The sequence below is a fragment of the Centruroides sculpturatus genome, unplaced genomic scaffold (assembly GCF_000671375.1).
Source record: "Centruroides sculpturatus isolate CEXI.00-Female unplaced genomic scaffold, Cexi_2.0 scaffold807, whole genome shotgun sequence".
In the NCBI taxonomy this organism is placed as follows: Eukaryota; Metazoa; Arthropoda; class Arachnida; order Scorpiones; family Buthidae; genus Centruroides; species Centruroides sculpturatus.
This window is the reverse complement of record NW_019384926.1, coordinates 22414-46830: the sequence shown is the minus strand read 5'-3', so window position 1 is coordinate 46830 and position 24417 is coordinate 22414. Positions and strand designations below refer to the sequence as shown.

General features: G+C 27.2%; 1 protein-coding gene across 1 annotated transcript in view; it reads right to left on the bottom strand.

Annotated features, from left to right (window-relative positions):
• Positions 1-24417, bottom strand: part of LOC111631922 (5'-3' exoribonuclease 2-like) — a gene marked incomplete at its 5' end in the record, with an annotated part of 48005 nt that overhangs the window by 2827 nt on the left and 20761 nt on the right. Inside the window, 10 exons of the mRNA XM_023376261.1 lie at positions 1218-1318; positions 6378-6450; positions 6529-6618; positions 9516-9623; positions 10542-10592; positions 13136-13220; positions 14674-14789; positions 14859-15017; positions 15095-15142; positions 16903-16950. Coding sequence (XP_023232029.1) covers positions 1218-1318; positions 6378-6450; positions 6529-6618; positions 9516-9623; positions 10542-10592; positions 13136-13220; positions 14674-14789; positions 14859-15017; positions 15095-15142; positions 16903-16950 — 879 coding nt within the window. The remainder of the gene's footprint in view (positions 1-1217; positions 1319-6377; positions 6451-6528; positions 6619-9515; positions 9624-10541; positions 10593-13135; positions 13221-14673; positions 14790-14858; positions 15018-15094; positions 15143-16902; positions 16951-24417) is intronic.

Sequence of the window (24417 nt, the reverse complement as noted above, 5' to 3'; positions counted from 1 at the left end):
TAATGAAGTCATATCACACAGTGAAAAAATGACCAATATTTTGAATCAAATCATTAGATTTTGTAGGGTGACCAGGAGCATTATCTAAAATTAACAAAATTATAAATTCAAGATTAAATGAATTGCACACTTTTTAAATTTACTCAATCAGGAAATTAATTTTTTGAATTGCTTAGTTCAAACAAAGTGATCCAAAAATGTCTGGATGCTCACCCAGTATGTTTCAAAAAACTGTTAATGAAGAAATGTACAGGAAGAAATCACAAAAAATCGAGTAACTACTCAAGAACTCATGATAAATCTCAATGTATCACAAATATGCATTGTTGAAACCTTTTGCTGTATTGGAATGCCTGCAAAAAATGATTTTTGAGTTCTGCAGGCCTTAAGTAAAAAACAAATTGGACTTAATGTCAAAATGTATCACACTGTGAAACTGTTAAAAAATGATTAAACAAAATTTCATATTTTGAGCTAAAAAAAAACTAAATGAAAACATTCATTTGGTGCAAAAAAACTGCAATAACTCAAATTTTAAAGCAAAACTGGAATTTTAGAATCAAATCACTAATCATAACAACTCAAAAACTGCATTAATTGAAACTGCAATAACTGGGTTTCCTGTACTTCACAATTTTAAAATTTACATCAAACAAAAATAATAATCTGCATCTGTAATAATACAGTAACTATCCTAATCTAAATTTTAGTTTAGCAGCTATCACAGGACTTTTCAAGATATTACTGGAAAAATATATATGTGTACTGAATTAAAATACAGTAAATTGGCCATTGCTTTACAATTTCAATGGCTGAGATAATACAATAACTAGAAAAACAAATATTTACACTTTAATAGTTATATTTTTCTTTTGACACTTTCCCATCCAGTCCTGAAACATTATTTTTCCAATCCAATAAATACTTTAGACAGCTGGTGTATCAAAGGTAGCTAAAACGTAACATTCTATACACTCCTTCTAATGCCAATTAATAGCAAGCTATTATTGTTACTTATTGTTCAAAGAGACACATATACATATGTAGAAACTTTTTAAATTTAACAATTTTAAGAAAACATATCTATAAAACTTATTATTTAAATTTATTAATACAGAACAAATTAAAATAAATTAGTATTTTTAAATAAATGCATGTTTGAATTAGTCATTATTTATAACAAAAAATTTAAATGACAGTAAAACAACGTGACTTACTGTTTCATAATTTTCACACTCATAAAAACCTTTCATATAATCATAACCTAAGTGATCTTTACTGGCATATATAACATCATCACCTTGAGTATTTCTTCTTTCTACAAAAATTTATATAATAAATAATTTTTAGTTAAATATTTTAAAAATTAATTTTATTAATTAATGCTATTGTGCTATGTTTTTGTATTACACTTATATTTACAGGATGAGCCAAAAGTCACTTTCTGAATTTTTCTGACAATAACTTTTGTAAAAATCAATAAAAACACAAACTGAAAATAAATTCTTTGTTAACTTAAAGTTTTTTTTTTTTTTTGAGTTAAGTATATAAAATTAAGGTCTGGCAAATAATTGTCTCAAAAATATTCACAAGTTTAGTTCCTTTCCTCATGTTCTACTACTGTTGAATACTTCTGAAATAAATTGTTTATTTATGTGAAAATATTAATAAACACAAAACTTTTGATATTAATGAGTATGTCCTGGATTTATATGTTATGTTTTTCTTGCTGATATATAGAAAAGTCTAACTTTGATAATTGTTTTTCCCATCAATTTCTGAAATGATTTATGCTAATTTTATGTAACATATTTTTCCATACTTCTCATTTTTATGGAATATCAGCAGCAGTAGAGCAACTGATTAGTAATTACTGTTAAAGTGTGAGATCTGTATATAAAGTTTTGTTGCTCTCTTAGAGCAACAAAAACAAAATCTTACCAATAGGAAAATTCTTACTCAAATGGGTAAAAACTAAAAGTTATATAAACTTACAAGTAATCTTACAATGCTAAAAGAATTGTAAGATTAGAATCTGTAGCACACATAGGAAAGAAAGTAATAGTTTTATAAATGAAATAAAGTACTTCACATCTGGAGAAACTACCTTCCAGCACAGTATCTTATTGCAGCTATATGAAAAGTTGTCTGCACGTCTGTATATATAAGTTAGCAAGCATATTGCTTTGTGACATAAAGCTATAATTACAACAGTTACTAACAGTCAGACAGATTTAGAAAGTTAAATTACCAATCAAAGTTTGAGTTAAAGTATTTCTTCATATTTGAATTTTTTATAACAAATCTTGTGCAATAATTTATTCAGAGTTTTTATATTTAATAAATTTCTGCTGATACAATTATAATGCTGAAAGATTCCTTTTCATGTAAGTTTCAATTAAATACAAGAGAATTCCAACACAGAACTTTTACTACAAGTGGAAAAATATGTATATTGAATACACTTATTTATCTATCAATTTAGATATCAATAAAAGCTCAAAATTAAATAATAATTTATTGATAAAAACTAAAAGTATATGATGATTTGAAAATGATGTAATTGACAAAGCAGCATAAGAATATGAGTGGCCTACTGTGTCTGGATAGCTTCCTCTTCCTGAATTCTTTGTTCTGGATTAGGATTATAAACTTTTTCATATCTAAATTCAAGATAATGGAAATGTGAAGATTTATTTGAAGGAAAAAGTAGCAATCAATGTTTTTTCATAAAAACCTTCTTCAAAATAAGAAACAAAATTAACTATTTTGAAGGATTTAGGTGTAATATTAGCGAGGTTGTGGTTGCCATTTCAGTGCAAAAACGTGAACATTGGATGTTCACCGCCACCATCCTGTAAGCCTAGAAGTTTGACAATGGAGTTTGGAATGTTGAGCATAATTCCACTGACGTTCCAAACTCCATTGTCAAACTTCTAGGTCCTACAACAGATGGTGATGATGATGATGATGATAATAATAAATTCTTTTTCTGAAACTTATATCATACTTTTTTACTACATATTTTAAAATTAACATATAAATCTGGGTGTTATTATTCAGCATTTATTTTTTAGATTATTATTTTTTTCATAATATCAATTCTATATTACGGAAAAAATATAGTAGAATTATATTGGTTTGTATGTAATTCTTTGCATTCTGATGCAACTCTCTCTGTCAATGCTGACAAAAAATAAATACTATTTTTTTTCACAGATCGGAATTAAAATGAATTGAATAATTTAATATATTCATAAATTAGTTGATACATTTTTTCCTGTTATTGCCAGTATTAATTATTAAGTAACTCAGGTGAAGGACTGAAAGGATAANAAATTAATAGTTCACCTGGACAGTGAGTCAATTCCGCAGACTGTCCGGGCGAAAATCGGACAGGTGGTAACACTACAGCCGGGGTTGTTAAGACATTGAGGAGCTGGAAATTTTTCCCTAGGCCGGGAGGAAATTTAGGGCCCAAAGTGATTACTATCCCTATAAAGTAACATTTTTTTACTAATGAAAATAAAATGTTTAAGCCTGTTTTTTATTGATAAAGAAACATTCTAAAAAATTTCATTTGCTCAAAAAACAAAAAGGCTAAAGAGACTTGTTTGAGGCAAAAAGACCTGGCCTATCCCTGGTCCCATATAAGCTCTTGATAACCCTAAACAGAGTTGCTAGAAACAGAGAAAAAATAACTAATATTAAATAAAAAAAGCTGACACATAATAAGGCATAGAGGAATGTGTATTTCACTATTTTTTTTTTGCATAGCAGCATTCTTCACTTTTTAATGCTCTGGCCACTTTATGCTCTGGCCACTTTAGCCAATCTGATATCCTCATAAGAGCATAGAAATATGACAACTCTTCATGGCTGATGAGACTAAAGTATCTGTCTGCTTTTCAGGGGACATCTTCAGATCTAATTACTGTAGATCCTCGAAAACTTTTCTTGGTGGTCTGGTCTGAATATATCAGATCCCATAACTCCACTTTTGCTTGCATTCAAATGTTTTTGTGAACATTTATGTCATAGCATCAATAAATCAATCAAAATAACAGAAAAAGTGGACAAATATATCAAAGAGCAATGGCACAAACAAGATATATATTTATTAACTGTCTATAGTCCAGATATAATAAACTATTAGAGATTCATTCTCTTCAAAATAAATTTTATTATTTTACAGTTTTGTATCGCTTCAAAATAAACTTTTTGTTAATCACTCAATAGAATTATTAAAATTAATCCTATTCATTTATATTCTTCATATCATGTCTTTACACAAAAAACATTGCATTAAAGTTGAAAAATTGAAAACTTGTTTGAAATATAAACAAGTTTCAAACAAATCTTAAATTTTCACAAATTAGCTTGGAATTATTTTAATCTGTAACTAAATTTAAAATACTGGCAATGTTGCCGCTGGATTTTCCTAGCATTCTTTGTTTGTTTTCATCACTAATTGCTACCTTTAAGTCTTCAGATTTACATAAAATTACTGATAAAAAATGGGAGTCAATTATTATTCGTAAGTAAACTATTTTAAAGATATTACCATCACTACCTTTCCAATATAAAATCTGTCTAATTTCAATTAAAATTATGATTAATAACAAACAAAATTTATCTCAAAGAATTTCATTAAAAAAAAAAATTACTCATAGAAGTCCATACTTTTTATTACTAGAAATGTTTTCAAATCATCCAGAATTGTCTTGAGCAGTTAATGATCAATCAAAAGTTTGGAAAATGTTTCTTGTAATAAAATATGGACTTCCATATTTGAACCCATTTTTGATGTAATCATATAATTATGGAATCATTATTTCCTGCTTTAAGTGTATATCTTGATCTCATAACTATCAGGAAAGAAATATACATCTGTTGCATATAAATTCCTATTCCCAGTACACCCTTAATTACTTTGTAGGCTTGCTATCAATTAAATCTTCTATAAAAAAAAAAATTCATTCAAAAAATGATTTCCGGTAAATACAAAATTCATTTTTCACACTTTTTATTGACTTCTATAATTTTAATAAATTGGCATGTTTATTAACAATTATTATATTTTCTCAACTATTATTTGCTTTTTGAAGAAAGTATGTACAGTCGACCCCCCTATAACACTGTTGATTATTCTGTTTTTTATGAATTCCATGTTGTACAAGTCACTTTGATTTTACAAATACGTGAGCCGTTCACAGACTGGCACACATATTTGTAAAATCTAAGTGACTCGTTATAGGGGGTCGACTTTATTGAATTTTTCATATAAAAATTTAAAGCAAAAAATACTTACTAAAATAGTTTTTAATTTCTATCAAATTCAACAAATTTCAAAAAATCATACTTCATACTCTTATAATATCAGGATTACTACTCTTATATAATAATATTACAAGACTTCAAAAAGATTATTTTAAATGAAAAAGAACTTATGAAATAATGACAACATATTGTAACAATCACAACTGACTTCTTGATAATATTAAAAGAAAAAAATAATAAAATATAGACAAAAACAATAGTTTTAATAACTGGCAATAGTAATATTGTAATAAACTGTGAAAATTTTTTTTATTAAAACACAAATTATGAAATGAATGGCAATCATAAAATAACGCAACTATAATTGGGAACTGTTAAAGAAACATTTAAATATATTTAATGTTCAATATATAATAGATGCTTCAACAACAATTATTTTAATAAAACTGTAAAAAGGATAGTAATGTAAATTTAAAATTTTCAAACTGAGGAAAAAAAAAATCATCATCTAAGTAATGAAGACAGCATGTGGAATAAAGAATAGGGAATTGTAGTCCAGCCTAGATGATAGCCAGAATGAAGATATTAGATTTGAAATGTCTGTGTGAGTTTTTCAATCAAATATTAAATTGCCAAAATAAAAACCAATTATTTTATTACACTCTTGGCATGTCCTTATTTATATTAATAAGTCATACATAAATCTGAAAACTGACCTATTTTAAACATTAACAGATCCACTTTAGCATTAACCATTTCAAACTATTAAAATAGCTAAATTTTAAATTCTTGTAAAAAATAAGTTACTATTTTTATTGACAATAAAAAACTTATAAATGAAAAATTAAATATTTGATTAATGCCAAATAAACTGTCAGATTATTAATCAGGCTATAACAAGGCTAATTTAATGATTCAATGTAAAGCAATTTGGCTGAAGATAGGCAGTTAGACTGCCATCTAATGATAAATTTAATAATTAGAAATAAATTTAACTTTATTTAAATCTAGAATATTTTGAAAATAAAAATCAGCCCACAGTGAGACTCAAACCCACAACTCTATAATAAAACTTAAAAAAATAAAAGTTTGTTTACCTTGCCATGCAAATTTTTTCCCATTTAAGTCAACACTAAAGTCTTCTGGATAAAAATCAATGATAGGACTTTCCTATATTCCGAAAAATTCATAATCAAATTATTAAGAAATAAAATTGCAAAACTTGTATATAAAGTAATTTATAAATACAGGATCAATCATAAGTTCTGCCCAGGGTTCTGGAATATGTTGTCTACTTGCAGCTGGAAATACAGCCATTAGTTGTTCCAAAGGTCTGAACTAAAATTTGAAGAAAAAAAAACCACATATAAAACACAAAATTAAAATAAATAGAATTAAAAAAATCAATGCATTAAAATAAATGTAAGGTTTTATAAATTACACAATTTATGAACAGAAAATAATTTACTTAAAATAGTAGTTTTTAAGAGAATTATCTGTCTAATTAATACAAATATATAAATGAAACTTATATTAATTTGATAAATGCAAAAGGTTTAGTTATTATTGCTATCAATAACTAGATTTTCTATTTAATATATTGATATCAGTTTGTTTAACTAGCACAGTCAGACCTGCTTAAGGTCAACCATCCTTTGTAAAGTCAGACCCTCTCATAATAATTGATCCCAATTTGAGTCCTGTAGAAACCATTAATACTAAAATCATACTATTGTAATGTCTAAAATCACAGTAATTTGCTAGCTCCACCTATACCATACAATGTTATATGAAGTCACTTGATGAAGCAGTTAACACTATACGTATCAGATTTGGTTTTGTTTCTAAGATTGAAATTGTTGTGTTAGTGTGACTATATACAATTTTAGCTATTTTCATTATAACATCATTATGCTACTATATTGCAGATATGGAAAAAAATTAGAAGCATATATCATTATTAACTGAAAAAGCTCAGGTATGAGTTTTCAACAGAATTATGCTATTACTGACAAACTAATTGTAAAAGATACAAATTAAGATTCAAAAAATTTAAATAAAGAAATAAAACTTTCTGTTAATCAAATGGATAAAGATAAATCAGAACTCACATCAAAAATTTCATTTAATGAAGCAATGAAAGCTCAAGAAATATTATCTTTATATAAAAAAATCAAAAATTTATTTCAAATAACAACATTTACAATTTAAAACACACATCTATAAAAAATTTTTGCAGTAAACAGGTTCTATTTCATTTATTTTTTATTAAATTTACTTTTATATAATTTAATGTATGTTAAATGTTATTTTAATTATTATTAAATTGTACTTGGATGTAAAGAAGAAATTTCACTTTTATCTACATCCCTATTTCAAAAGTCATACATCAAAAATTTTAGACCCAAATTTGCTTAGAATACAAACTTGGAATTTCTAAATTGTCATACTGTAAATTGAAGGAAGAATTTTACAGAGATTTATTTTAAATGAATCCTATTATCATAGTAAGATTATATAATTTCTTCACCAAATATTCTACCCTCCAAGAAAATTAGCAAAGAAACCAATGATATGGTCTGTTTGGCAGTTGTTAATTACCCTTTATATAATAGGGAAAGTTTATACAGTAGAGCATCATTTATCCGAAAGAATTCCAGTCGGCAAATTTAAATTTTCACTAGCGCTGTGGCGCTGCAATCTTTGGCAATATCTTGGGCTACTTCAATATTTTTTTTTGTTGATGTGTGTGTTTTAGCTGGCAGCACTGGCCCTTTTGTATGGTGTTTTTCTGAGGACTGTGTGTCATGCTGAATTGAACATTTTTGATACTAGATTAACTTCTAAAGTATAATTTTTTTGTTTTTATATTTTTCAATATATTTATTTTGTTTGTAAAAAATAAAGAAATAATTTTTAATAAAAATTTTTAAACAATAGCCACAATTATTATTTTAAAAAGTTTACATTAGGCTTAACATAGACAAAAATTCAATGCAAAGCGACACGCAAAGGAGAAAAATTTCAACATGGGATTGGTTAATATATTTTTTGTATATAATCAGTTATTTGAACAACCCCAGTCCCCAATTGATTCGGATAAACGATGCTTTACTGTATTTATTTTCAGAGAGTCAAATTTTAATTTATGAATTTCTTTATATTTATTGTGACTTTATTTAGAGTTCCCTTTGTAACAGGATTAATTCCTAAATATGCTAATAAATGATTTGATTTGATTTGAAAATAGGTATAGAATATATTATCTATACTAATATTATAAAGAGGTAATGTTTATAAGTAAGTATGTAAGTAAGTTTGGATGTAGCAGGTAATCTACGAAACTACTCATCCGATTTCAAAAATTCTTTCACCAATATTTAGAATAGAACTTCAGGGTGGATATAGGCTGTATATTACTCCGTTAAACATTCATATAAATTAAATGATATCATCTATGGTTAAGGCTTTTATGTCCAACAGATGGCGCTACGAGTACGACGACCTAAGTTTGCTTTTCTGTGAAAATGAACTAAAGCAGATCATCTTCTATCTATTTATATAAATAAAAATGTAATGTTCGTTTGTTCCTACCGATTCCTTTGAAATTTTGACACAACGCTGCATTCAAAGGTGCACGTGTTTTTATATAATATACATGTTGAAATTCAACCCCACTGAAGGGAGATGGTTAGGATTAAGGCTTACGGTAAAGAACTCTGCTTCTATTTATACTATTTTAGATGGGGGTTTTTGTGTTTTTGATTGCATTTTAATAGGGTACGTCAACAGAATGTACACTAACAAGAAATTTTTCGATATTCCCCCGTAGGGGGAGAGAGACAGGATTAAGGCTTACCATGAAGAACTTGGCTTCTATTATACTATTTTAGATGTGGGTTTTTGCATTTTTGATTGTGTTTTAATAGGGTACGTCAAGAGAATGCACACTAAAAAGAAATTTTTTGAAAAATTCCCCCCACGGGGGAAGTGTTATAAATTTATAATAGATACATTTTGAGCCATAATAACGTGTGGTGGGGTCTACTAGTATTATATAAGATAGCATTATATACATTTTACAGAAAAAAGAGATTGCACATTTTCAGAGTATGATATAGCATATTATTTCTACAATATTATTGAATAACTAATTAAATGTGTATAAGCACACAGTATATAAGCAATATTACACAGTATTAATGTTTTACAAATTAAATATATAATTAACTTACAGGTTTAGTATTCTTCGGGAAAATAATACTTTCATCACCAATATTTATGAAATCAGAAGCAAATGGAGCATAATGATATGGGAAAAACCATGTCCATGATGGGCAGCCCTAAAATGATAAAACAAAATTCAAAACAGTTTTACTTTCAATTTAAATTATTTACACAACTTCAATAATCTAATTTTAATTTAATTTACCTTTTAGATTACTGACAATAAATATAAAAAGAAACATACAAAATGTATAACTTAAGAAAATTTAAGACAATCCATGAATTCTTAATTACATTTTTAGCGAATATAGAAATAATAATAATGCAAAATTTATAAATGTTTATGTATAAATATTACTGAAAAATGCACTTTTAATTCTAAATTTTTCTAAAATATAAATTCTTGTATCAATCATCATAACTAATGTTAAAGTGAATGTTTAGACCAGGCCATTTCCAGTATTATGTTCTTAAGCTATAGTTTCTTGTCAATTATTATCAAATTATATATGATACAAAGAAGTCTCCTTTTACAAAGATTTATATCATATTTTATTATAATAAATTTTACTTTCACTTATATGCTAGTTACATAAATTGAGGATGCACGATTAGATAAATAGTCATTTTATATGCAGAGTTTAAAACCAAATGTTGCTTATACTTTACATTTAAATAAATGTAATAAAATTTTTTCTATTTGTGTAGTAAAATAATCTAAAAATAGCTGTTTAAAACTGGTTTAAAATGCTCATTTGTATATGCAAACATTAGAAGAATATTAATGTGCTTTTTTAAACTTGAATTGATACAACAGTATTAGATATTCAAAATACAATATCATAAGTGAAAAAGTTTCTCTGCTCTTAATAAAAATTTCTAGAAATTTTGATGTCATTAAAAAATACAGCATAACAAATAAAAGGTATCATCTGTTTCAATTTTAACATAATACTGTTTTCATAAAATATTCTTGAACTGCTGAGTGTGCATGATAAAAACTTTTATTACTATATATTTGAAATAGTTTTTACCTGATAATAATATTTTAACACCCAACAAAGTCCTTTAACATATTCTTGAGCCTAAAAAAATTTATTATTATTATTATTATTATTTAAAATAATATAACATAATAAAAGTTTGTTAGATAATATTTTATATGAAATAAGTCTTATAATAATCATTATATAATTATCTGCTTGGTGATATGTAGACAATTTTTAACTACAGAAGAATTTTGTTGTAACAAATTGCTTGGGCCATCAAAAATTATCCATTGTTCTGTAAATCCATTAAATCACAAACAACAGATTTCCTACACACCAAGGGAAATATCTATTATTTGAAAAAATTTCTGTTTTTTAACACCTGTATATAAGAAATACCACTATTTGAAATTATGCAGTCTCTTGAGATCTCTATTCTTTATCCTGTAGAAACATATGTATGTTTGTAACATATGTGTATATTATGCTGTATATGATTGTACAAGATAGCTTCAAAAAGTTCCTGGAATTAAGCTGGGTTAGTTGAACACATTTTTCTGATCCTGACATGTTTAGCTAAGACATGCATTACATGTTTTCTTTTTCGTTGCCTTTGATATGTTGTGAAACAGAGTCTGGCAAAAATGTCTGTGGAAGAACAACGTACAAATACGTACAAATTTTTTCCTCAATAATACAGTTTGTATTATTTTAGTATTTGTTTAGTATTATTAGTATTATTTTTGTATTATTGAGGAAAAAATCCTCTGAGACTTTAGATGCTTCAGGATGCTATGTTGAATCTGCCAGAAAGCATTCTTGAGTTTATGACTGGCATAAATGCTTTTGCAAGGAACGACAAAATATCACTGATGATTTGCTAAGTAGTCAAACATCAACATCAATGTCTAAGGAGAAAGTGTTAGTTGTATGCGAGATTGTGAGGTCAGACAGTAGTAGTCAATTGAACAGATCATCAAGACAGCAGGAATTTCAGTTGGAAGTTGTCATTCCATCCTGCATGATCAATTGAACATGCACTGTGTTTGCCAACACACAATGCCACTAATGCTAATGGCAGACCTTATGTGATTTCTAACCCTTCCTCTGGTTGAAAGATGCCATCAAGGGATGTCACTTCAAGAATGCAGATGAGGTTATACAGAGTGCGACATCTGTGTTGCAGGCACTGTCACGAGACGACTTATAAGAATGTTTTCAGCAGCTATACTAGCATTGGCAAGAGTGAGTGGTTGCCAAAAAACAATACTTTAAAGGACATATTGCTTGATTTATCAATTGTACATATACTTTTAAGTAATAAACCAATTCCAAGAAATTTTTGAAGCTATCTTGTATATTATGCCATACATCTGTACAACAAAGCTGACAAAAACTGTACATACTGTAAGCATAAAAAGAGGCAAATTACATATGCTCATTAGCATTCACTTTGCTTGACTTCATGATTTGTTAAAAAAAAAACTCATCCATCTTGGTTTCTTTTGATGCCATTTTTCTGTCTATTGAATACAACACCACTTGATATTAGCAATGTCATGTACAGTACAGCCTGTTTATGCTGAAACTTGTCAGAATGATTTTTATGACTTGGAAATACTCAATGGCCTCACTAAATTTTGGCACTACACTCAGGCCAGCAACAGTGTTCACTAGATGACTCCTTTCCTCAATCATATGAGCTCATAATTTTCTTTGTACAATTCTTCAACTGTGCACATCCCAAATGTAACAAGTGCATCATCAAACTCTACAAATTTCCAGAAGCACCCAAATATTAACTAAACATTGAAAAAATGGAAAGTTTACAATAGATTTGGGGTAGAAAAAAATCTGTTATTCTGAGAAATCCATTGTGCCATGATCCATTAAAACAAGAATCTACTATATAAGGCATTTGTTCTCAACAATAATGTATTTCTTCTTTTTTTTTTAAATGATAAATGTATCTCTTATTTATATTACATCAAAAATTTCATTACCAAATAAAACAACTATACTTTATGTCAGATTATTAACTACATCAAGCATTTTGAAATCTATTTGTAATTTTATCTTAGAAATTTAAAAGTAACAAATCATATTAAAGTAAATGTTTGTTTAACTATAATGGTTGCATTTCATACTAACAACAATATAGACTTATAAAATTTTTAACTGTTACTAAATATTTGACATAAAGTGTATATATGTGAGAATTCGAGCCCTCGTGTGAATTTTGGAGCTTCGGTAATTTTTATTTTTATCATTATTTCCCTTTTCCCCCCTTTCATGGAAGTTAAAGCTAGACCTTTTGACCTATAAGTGTACTGCGTCACTTTGAAAGGTGACTTTCTTGAATAATCTTAAAACTAATTTTTATATTAATTTTTATACATAATTACATCTCAGTTCTTTGGCATAATGAACCAAAATTAACTTCAACATCTATACATATATTTGAATTTAAAAAATTCCAACAACTATTGTAACTAATACTGAAAAATAACACTTTGGTCAAGTTTGTAGCAGCATTCAGAAATGCAAATTTTAAGTGAAACAGATAAATTATTTAAAATTTTAATTAGTCAATCTAAATAAATTACAGACGATTTAATTATAATAATGAAAAACTTTACCACATCCTGACGGAATTTTATATTTTCAGGAGAAACTTGAAATTTTTGTGAATAATATCTGTCTTTCCAACCAGGTTCCCATAATCTATAAAACAAAAATTTTTTTTTTTGTTTAATTCTTAACATAAACTAAATATTACATTGAAAATATTAAACAAACAATAAATTTAAAAAATTTATTATTATTATTAGCTGCCATTCATTTGGCAGCTTTTGTATCATATCCAGAAGTAGAATGGTAGCAGGCTAAAATAATATATCTTGTACACGACATAAAGGACAAAACTTTGGAGATGCAGGAAATATACAAGTTCATTAGGCAGGAGAAATCAATTTTCATGATGCTGAGAATATTTCTAATCTGTGGAGGTCAGTATTTGAAGTGTGAAAGGAAAAACAGAACATATGGAGAGTCTATGCTGATTAATGTTGATTAGGTTTAGCTTTGTTCTTATTAAAAAATTTTGTGTGTTATATTTTTATATGAATTTAATTTAAAATTCTGTATTATTCTATATAATCTTAGAGATGGTCTGTTCTTATTTTTGAATTCATAAATGTGTGTTCTTCTTTAACACATTCCATATACAGTAGAGCGTCGTTTATCCGAATCAATTGAGGACTGGGGTTGTTCGGATAACCGATTATGTACGAAAAAATATATTAATTTATCCCGTGTTGAAATTTTTCTCCGTTGCGTGTCGCTTTGCGTTGAATTTTCGTTGATGTTAAGCCTAACGAAGACTATTGTATTGTTAAAAATTATTTTTTTATTTTGTACAAACAAAATAAATATATTGAAAAATATAAAAACAATAAAAAATTATACTTCAGAAGTTAATTTAGTATCAAAAACGTAAAATATTTGAGTAGCCAAAGACATAGCCAAAGATTACAGCGCCACAGCACTGGTGAAAATTTAAATTTGTCGACTGGAATTCCTTCGGATAAACGATGCTCTACTGTATTGATACATTGTTTTTAATTGTATGGTTTGATTCACCTAATGATTGTCAGTTAAATTCATTTAAAACATTAGTCTGCTATTAAAGCTGTTTATTGCAAAAAGTTTAATGTATTGATATATTTTAAAACCATAAATTTGACATATCCAATATTATTTTAAAAATTTCCAAAATAATATTAAACAATTACAACAAAATAACTAAAAAGAAATCAAATCAAGTGTTTTTCTTAATTGGTATTTATATTTTTAAATCCAAACATATTACACATATTTTCTTCAAAATTTCAATTTTGAGATTAATTTCTGCATTAAATCTTTACATTTCAGAATCATGGCTAAGTTAAGTTTTAAGCAAAAAACTTTCAATTCACAATTTAATCAGATTTAGACATTAAAAAGAAAATCAAATCTTGACATTGAAATACACATTACATCCAATTTTAAATGTATATTCTATTTATGTAACTGACATTCTTTATATGAATTACTTAAAAAATAAATTATGTTAAATAAACTAAAAGAAATATAAATATAGCATTATTATAACAACAAAAACTAGACTAATGCATACCTTACAGGATCATAAGGTACTTCCTCTTCATCACTATCATCATCTGATTTTTTCCTCTTTACGCCTTTAGTTGCAGATAAACTATCATCAGACTTTTTGCTATCATCTGGCTCGTCCTATATTATTTTTTAAAAATTATATCTAGTAAAGTAATATAAAGTAACTATAGCCAATTCAAAACTTACCGATTTTAACATTTCTTTTAGAGCTTTTGCAGCATCTTTATTATCCAAACTACTTCCTTGACTATCAGTTGAATATTGATTATATTGCATACCTTGTACTCTCATTTTATATGCTTCTTGACGAGCATTTTGAATTGGCAAGGGAGATTTATTAATAGGCTAAAAATTATAATTATTATTTCATTTCTAAAATCACATATAATTTTTAATATTAAGTACAATTTAATTTTACATACATTTGGTGCAAACTGTCCTTGAGGCGTCCAAGAAGGGCGATCTTGCATCTATAATAACAAATTTTAAATATTTGTTATTATTTAACTGTAACAAGTAGTAATTTAAAAAATATAATAAATAAATAAATGTATATAATATGTTTAGATAGTTTATTTTTATGTCATTTGATCTATATATTGGGTTGTTCAGAAAGTTATTATAAAAACACAATATTTTTATAATAACTAAATATTTTATTGAATTATATATCAACCATTTTGGTCCTGTTGTCATCGTTTCTGGTAGTAGTACAATTTCACATTCATAAAAGTTTTGATCGTTGCTTACAAAAAACTGATCCAAGTGATTTTTGATTTAAATTTCAAGTAAATGTCTTACAGTTAAAAAAAATTTGTATAGACCGGAACAAGTAATAATCTGAGTGTGATCGATCTAATAAATATGGCTGGTGTGATAGTACTTCCCATCTAAGTTATAACAGTTTCTGACCAGTTACCAAACTTGTGTGAAATTTGACATTATCGTGGTAAAACACTATACCTGTTTTGTTGATCAATTCTGGCTGCCTTTTCTGTTTGATGATATTACTCAATTTGTTTACTTGATGGCAGTACATCTTCGAATCAATTGTTAAATTGTCTGGTAAAAGCTCAAAAAAAAAAAAATTTTCCTTAAAATCCCACCAAAGAGAGCATCTCTCTTTAAGAACATGTGGAACCCATATATCAAGCTTTCAAACGAAACCAATTTGTTTCAAGTAATCATAAACAGTTCAATTTTACAAATTTAATCTCTTAGTGATTTCATGTGTTGTTATTTCACAGTTTGCTTCAATCAGTATCTTTATTTTGTTTTCATTGGCTTCAACTGGCCGTCCAGAACGTGGTGCATCTTCAATATTGAAATTGCCAGAACAAAATTTTGTAAACCAGTTTTGACACTGTCATTCTGTCAATACATCTTCTCCATACACGTCTCACAATTTTTTCTCGCTCGAACAGCATTCTTATCTTTTCGGTAATAAAAGAGCAAAATATGCTGAAAATGCTGCTTTCGATCTTCCACATTAGATGGGACACAAAAAATAAACAATTGCACAAAGTCAAACAAAATTTTTTACAAATAAGCCTTAAAATGCTAGCTGTCAAAATATATAACGATAATACAGTTTAGAATGAAAATGGCGGGAAAAATACGACTAATCCGTCTAATGGTGAAAAAACGAAATTACTTTCCAAACAACCCAATAATATACATGGAAGCTGGTATCTATCTATAGCTATCAAAGAAAACAAAAATATCTTAGACAGCAAACAGTCAGCAGTCTTAAAAACAAGAATATTTATTTGTATTGTGAAGGATGAAGGTTCATGTTCAATAAATGATAAATCATCTGAATGAAATTCTTTGAACACATATCTAAAAAATGAAGGTCAGTAATGCTAAAAAAAGTTTTTAAGATGTCCAACAGATCATTTTTTTTATTCAACAGATCATCATCAGATTCCATTATTATAAATTTCCACCTTGTACTGCTTAAAAACTTGTTTTAACATTACTGAACTTCACTTTATAACTAAGTTGATCATCATGAAGAACTAGCTAAAAAATACTAGCAAGCAAATAAATTTTTCCACAAAAGAATTTTTACTAAAACATCCAATGTAATACTGAGTTTTAATTAATAATTTTCAAAGAAAAAAAATATATGTTAAATTTTTTATAAACTGTAATTAATTAATTTCTAAAAAATTTATAACAAAATCAACTTCATATTACAAACTAAGAATTATAAGCATAAGTTTACCAGTTTTTTTCTTTTATTTTCTTGTTTTCTTCTTGCTCGAAACATTTCCTAAAAAGTACAATTAACACAAATCTTAATTAAAAATTTTCATGTGATAAAATTCTATAATTATTATTACAAAAATATAAATTTAAAAATATAAACTTTTCTTTTATTTACTACATTTTTGTTACAAATAATTTTTCACACACATAGATTCAAGCATATTTATATTTAGTTACAAAATAATTTTTTAAAATTATCTTACTACATCACTTTTTATAGTAATTGTTCTATAAGTGATCTTTTAACATTTAATATTTTTTTAGGCTATCAACTATCAATTTACATCCTAAGATAAACCACAAACATTAATTAATTTTATATATTCTTTTTTTTCATTCACTATATATTTTCTAAAACTTTAATAATTTTCAATTTGTATAGTTATTTTTTTCTTATAAAAATATGTTAGCTTAGTTGTTTCTAATTATGAATTTAATAAATTTATAAAATATTTTACATTACATCATCATTAAATTGCTCATTAATATATCAATTTTCTACAGTAATTTTTATTTTTTAGTAAGTAATAATAAATTTTCAAAAAAATAATTTGTCAATTCTTCAATTTAAAATGAATAAAATCAATACACTCATCAGATATGATTTATAAATGAAAGTTAATTAATTAATTTATTTATTAAAAAGGTAATACCATGAGTAAAAAGTACCACCACAATTAACCAATTAACATTACAACATCCATTTAAAATTATATAAAAATACAAATAATAAAAATATTATACATTACAACGTATAAAAAACAATTATTACTATGATATAATGAATAAATACAGAACATATTAAAATACAAGGTAAATTTACAAGAATACTATGTATAGAAATAAGCAATAATTTAAAAATACATGTTTTTAAAATATAACTTAAAATGTAAATTGCACAAAATATTAAAAAAGCCTAAAAATAATAAAAACAAAAAAGTCTTTATCATTTAAAATGATATATTCTTTGTTTACAAATATGCTCATAATTCTTAAAATCTATATGTAAAATATATTTAATATTACTCATATGGTTAGTTTTGATACTCGAAATTGGCCGGTGATTGTGTTGGTGACTTTTCTGTTGAACCTTTGAGAATAAGTTGGTTATGGAAATTCTAAGGAAAAGTGTTAAATATCAAGTTAAAATAAGTATTTTAAATGTTCTACTAACGCTGAAATTGATTATAATTTTATTAATGATTGCTGGAATCGAAATAAATCCCGGTCCATTTCCTCGATCCTCCCTGCAGTCTAGTCAAGCAGTTATGCAAAGAAGGGGGCGAGGGAGACCGCGTAAGGAAAACGCTAAAGAAGTTGACGAAAATAATCAATTGGTAGAGCTACTGGGAGAAGAATATCTATCAGAAGAATATGTGAAGGAGTCTACTGGTAATTCTAGAAATGCTACAATTAGAGACTTTTTTGAACTGACAGGAGAATCAGTGTCACAAAATTGTGATAAGTCAAAATATTCACTTAAATCAATTTACGAGTTGATTCAGGAAAAGTTTGATTGCTTAAATCTGGAAATTCAAATAATAAAATCTGAAATATCAACATCATGAAAAAAAGACAATGCCAAGGTCAAGGAAGAGATGAAAAAATATTAGCCGAAAGATACACACACTGGAAGAAAAGTCTAATTCTTACACCAATTTAAAAGGTATGTTGGAATTCGAACTCGATAAAATGTTAAATGAAAATACAAAGAAAAATTTAGTTATATTGAACTTTCCATTTAAAACTTTGGATGTGTTAGAAGAGTTTAAAAAGTTTACTAATGATGTTCTGGACTTAACAATATAGAAATTGAGGGTCTTGTACAGTTAAAAAAATAATCATAATAAGCAAATAATAAAAATCATAATGGAATCGGTTAAAGATAGAAATATAATCCTTAAAAAATTCTGGGCAGTGAGACCAAAAATGAACGACGAAATGAAAAAAATAATAACAACAGATCTATGTTTGAGATCCAGAATCAGAAGAAAACAGTTAATAAATAAGATTAAGTTAGAGAAAACAGAAAATAATAGAATTTTAGTAAGAGACGACTATTATATTATCTTTTATATAATATAATAGTCGACCTATGATACGAATACAAGAGAGATTATACAATTGAATCATTTTTTGGGAACAAACAAACATAAATCAAGCTTTGAAACAGCAATGAATAAATTTAATATGAAGCAGGATATTAACAAAAGCAACATTATTACAGTAAAAAATAATAATAATAATGATGAAGTTAACTTAGTAGTGGTAAACGGAATAATCAAAGATAATGAAACGATACTGTCAGAAAACGATAGAAATGAACTGTTAGTAAGTTTTTAGAATGTCCAAGGTATGAGAGGAAAGCTACATAATAATTCAGTGAGAGAGTTCTTAGATTCAAACGACATAATTGGAATCACAGAAGCATGGATGTTAAATTTAAGTATTGTGGAAAAAAATATTCTCACACAAAATCATAGTATTATAACTAGTAATGCTCAAAGCAGGAGTAAATTCGGTCATCCTTTATGAGGAATCTTGATGCTTATTAAGAAGAGTTTGGGGGACATACTTTACCAATATATTTCAGAGTACTTTATTGCTGCAATAATCAATGTGGAAAGTAATATTAAATCAAGATGGAATTACTCTTATGTGGGGCTAATAGTAATGTATCTCCCACCGTCAATTGAGAAGAGAAATGTTTTACGTGAAGTTCAAAATTATATAGAAAGATGGTCCTTTTTAGTCCAGCAATGGCTAATTAGAGGAGATTTTAATGCTCAAATTGGAGAAAACACTGATACTAAATTTTCTCAGAATTTTGACAATATTAGTAACAGAAGAACATCCAAGCATAAACTGCTAAACATAGATGGTAAAACACTTTTAGACTTTGTACAAGATAATCAATTAATAATTTTGAATGGTAGATTAAAGGGAGATATTCTGGCGTAATTTACTTTTGTCTCCCCAAATGGAAAATCTACGATTGACTATGTTATTTGCTCAGAATTTATGTTAGATTACTGTGAGTCTCTGTCAGTTCTGGAGGATGACTTATCGGATCACTTTCCGATTCAATTAGTGTTGAAATACTACAAAGATATAAGAGATAAAATGATCGAAAAACAATTCCATACATTAAGCATTGACTACAAACCTTCTTACAATAAACAGAAATTGTTAAAAGAGTTCCAAAATATAATTGATGAAATGTTAATCTTAGAGGAAGATAATAAGCCAATTATGAACTACTTGAGACTTACAACAAAACTAGAAGAATACAGATTTGGGAAATGCTTAAGTCCCTACAAGCAAACATATAAGTGTGAATGGTATGACAATACATGTTATATTCAAAAAATTAAAAACAAAAAAGTTTAAAAGTCTTTAGAAAAACTAATACAAAAGAATCCTTAATGAAATACTTACAAAATAAAAGAACATATATAAATTTAATTAAAGCAAAAAAGAAGAAGTATTTTTCAAATATTAGCAAGAAATTAACAGAATCAAGAGATACCAGAGTTTTCTGGTCAACAATTAATGAATTTCGCAAAAGGAAATCTGACTATAGTGTGTATATAAGAGTAGAACATGACAAGTGGATTAAATATTTTAAAGAATTTTCCAAAAATTATTTGATAAATCATAATCAAACTCAAATGGAATTTAAGTTATCACAAGTAATGAATCATTCAGAAATAATTAAGGTGGAAGAAGTCCAGGATCGGATTAAAAAACTAAAAGACAAATCAACACCAGGTTCAGATATGATACCCAATTCGCTTATTAAAATATTTCCTCTAGAGCTCATCAGCTATTTGACCAAACAATTCAACGAATTCTATAATCTAAGTATAATTCCGGATAAATGGAACAAAATAATTTTTACAATGATATATAAAAAAAGGCAAAAGAGAGGAACCTTCAGACCAATAGCGTTGTTATCGAACCTTCGGAAAATATTCACATCAATTCTAGCGGATAAATTTAATATTTGGACAGCCACAAATAACTATAGGAATTCCATGCAATATGCCTTTGTGGACAGAGGTGGTACCCAAACTGCACTATTCATTTTAATGGCATCAATTCAAGTACAATTAATCAAGAAGAGACATAAAGTCTTTGCTCTTTTTTAGATCTAGAAAAAGCGTACGATTCGATTAGTATAAATGATCTACAGAAAAAACTGAAAAAACATAAAGCAGACTAACACTTGATAAAAATGATAGGTTTGTTGTTTGGGAGATACGAGACGATAATTAAACAAGATAATAATGTCTGGCCACCGTTTATAACATATAGAGGTCTACTAAAATTAAAAAGATAAGGAGACAGAGGGTCTCCTTATCTTTTTAATTTTTACCTATTTGACTTAAACAAATGTTTCCTAAGAGACGAAGACGGCATCCAAATAGACAACCAAATCATACACTCTATCTCATATGCAGACGACATTGTATTAGTAGCTCCAATGGCTGCTGCACTTTGCAGGAAAATTCAACAAATAACCGAATACTTGGAAGATTTAAAAGTTAAAATAAACCTTAAAAAATCAGTTATAACGATTTTTCGTAACAGCAGTAATTTACCCAAAAAACACATGTGCTTTTATATCAAGAAAGAAGAAGTGAAAATAGTTAATGAAGTTAAATTCTTGGGAATAATATTCACGCCTAATTTATCATTTGACAAACAATATAAAAGCTCAATAACAAAGGCAAAAAATTTAATAAATAATCTGATAGTGTTATTCTGCAAAGCTAAAATTAAGAATTTGAGAACTCATTTTCAACTTTTTAACTCAATTATCATTAACTCGATGTGCTACGCATCTCCAATCTGGTCTACAGGTAAATTCAATGAATTTGAAAAAAATACAAAANGGCAATTCATTTGGCTTTAATAATCAGGTTTATGAAGAAAAACTTCATACTTGCAGACTTTGTACTCGTTTGTATCCTTGCCCAATTTGCACAATCTGGTGTCAGGCATTTATTGAAGCTACCGGGCATGGTTAAAACTCAAGACAGCGTAAGCACAATTATTCCAGATATTACAGGTTCGACAAGTAAAGAATTTTCATAGTCCTGCCACAAATAAGCTATATATTGATTATTGACCATTTGTGACATATTATAACGAGCAAAAATTTAAAAAAACTAATTGGTAGGTTTAAAATTAATAAATACAAATGTATTCTGACAGTGAATGAGTTAATTATGCTTTTTATTTGCAAAGTTCCACAACCTTAACACAAAATAAGAAAAAAAGTGAATTTTTAAGAAATTTGAGAGATTTCCCGGGATAAGAAAAATTTCCCGGGTTAAAAAAACAACCGGGATCCCGTTTGAGAAACCCTAGTATAATATAATTTAAATATAGTCAATTGTGGAATATGAACATAAGAAAAACAAGTAACAACTGTTTTATTGAAATTAATTTTTAGACATCAGTAAATTAAAGTGTTGGTTTGAGAGAACATCTAACAGATTCAAATCCTTATTAATTAATTTTATATCATCTGCACATGCAAATACATTTGGGTGCAAATAAGATAAAGGATTATTAATGTAAGCTATGAAAAATAAATTATTGAGAACAGATCCTTGTTGAATACTACAAATTGGAAAAAATAAAAAAATTGAAGATTACTTATTATAATTTTATATACAGTAAAACTTCTCTAACTCAAAGGTCTAAGGGGCAGGAAAAACCTTTGAGTTATAGACAATTCAAGTTAGAGAACAATAGAGTAAAAATGCCAATTCTGAATAGATTTATACTTTTACCTTGCTCGCATTATATAAAGAATCTTTAATAGTATTTTTTTTTTGTTTTAAACAGCAAAATGTTCAATATAACTAATGGAATCAAACAGTTTTGCAGGATCTCTTATCTTTCAGCAAAATGTTCAATTGTTTGAAATAAAGTGAGAGGATCTCTTGCTTTGAACTGAAAAATTAGTATTGGAGAGTAGATACAACTAACTGCCTGAAAATCTCATGGAAATCTGATAATTAGAATCACTTTGGATAGAATAAATATTAACATTTGAGTCAGGAAGTTGAAAGTAACATAAATCAGTGTTGGGGGACCATGAAAAACTTCGACTTGAAGAAAATTTAAGTTAAGAAATTCAAGTTGGGGGATGTTAAATCCCTACGCTATTCCATTGAGACCTACCAAGTGTTTAATTTTCTTCAAGTTAAAGAAATATTTGAGTTACAGACATTTGAGTTAGAAAAGTTTTACTGTACTTTTATCAAAAAATAATTATTTAATCAACATTTAAATATTTGATCTGTTTGAAATTCTTCACTTAATATCTTTAGTCCAGTAAATCAGAACTAAAAGCTTTATAACTTATATGTCAATATAAATGGCATATGCAGGCAATTTTTCTTCCAAATAATTTAGTATTTGTGCTGCAATAAATTAGTAGTTGTGAAATGACTAGTATGTTGCAATGTACATGGCTCCTACTCAAATTTTTGTTTTAATTCCCATGACTATCCCTAACCAACTTTGTACAAATTCCCTGACCTTCATGTCCCTTACAGTATGGCCCATTGATAAAATAAAACTGCATTTGACTTACTATGTGCATACATTTTGCTTCTCCAACATTTTAATTAGTTATTTTTTCTAATTAACAGTTATATAGTTTTTTATAATTGACCAAAATTGCTTCTTGCGACACCAAAAACTAAGAAAAATATTAATACTGTCTATCAGCATTATTATTTTTTACTTGAAATATTACTACAAGTACTTTTGACAAATTAAAGATTGTCTTCTTCAGGCATAGAATAATGGAATCTTAATGGAACCTTNTGTAAAATATATTTAATATTACTCATATGGTTAGTTTTGATACTCGAAATTGGCCGGTGATTGTGTTGGTGACTTTTCTGTTGAACCTTTGAGAATAAGTTGGTTATGGAAATTCTAAAGAAAAGTGTTAAATATCAAGTTAAAATAAGTATTTTAAATGTTCTATTACTCATATGGTTAGTTTTGATACTCGAAATTGGCCGGTGATTGTGTTGGTGACTTTTCTGTTGAACCTTTGAGAATAAGTTGGTTATGGAAATTCTAAGGAAAAGTGTTAAATATCAAGTTAAAATAAGTATTTTAAATGTTCTACTAACGCTGAAATTGATTATAATTTTATTAATGATTGCTGGAATCGAAATAAATCCCGGTCCATTTCCTCGATCCTCCCTGCAGTCTAGTCAAGCAGTTATGCAAAGAAGGGGGCGAGGGAGACCGCGTAAGGAAGACGCTAAAGAAGTCGAAGAAAATAATCAATTGGTAGAGCTACTGGGAGAAGAATATCTATCAGAAGAATATGTGAAGGAGTCTACTGGTAATTCTAGAAATGCTACAATTAGAGACTTTTTTGAACTGACAGGAGAATCAGTGTCACAAAATTGTGATAAGTCAAAATATTCAC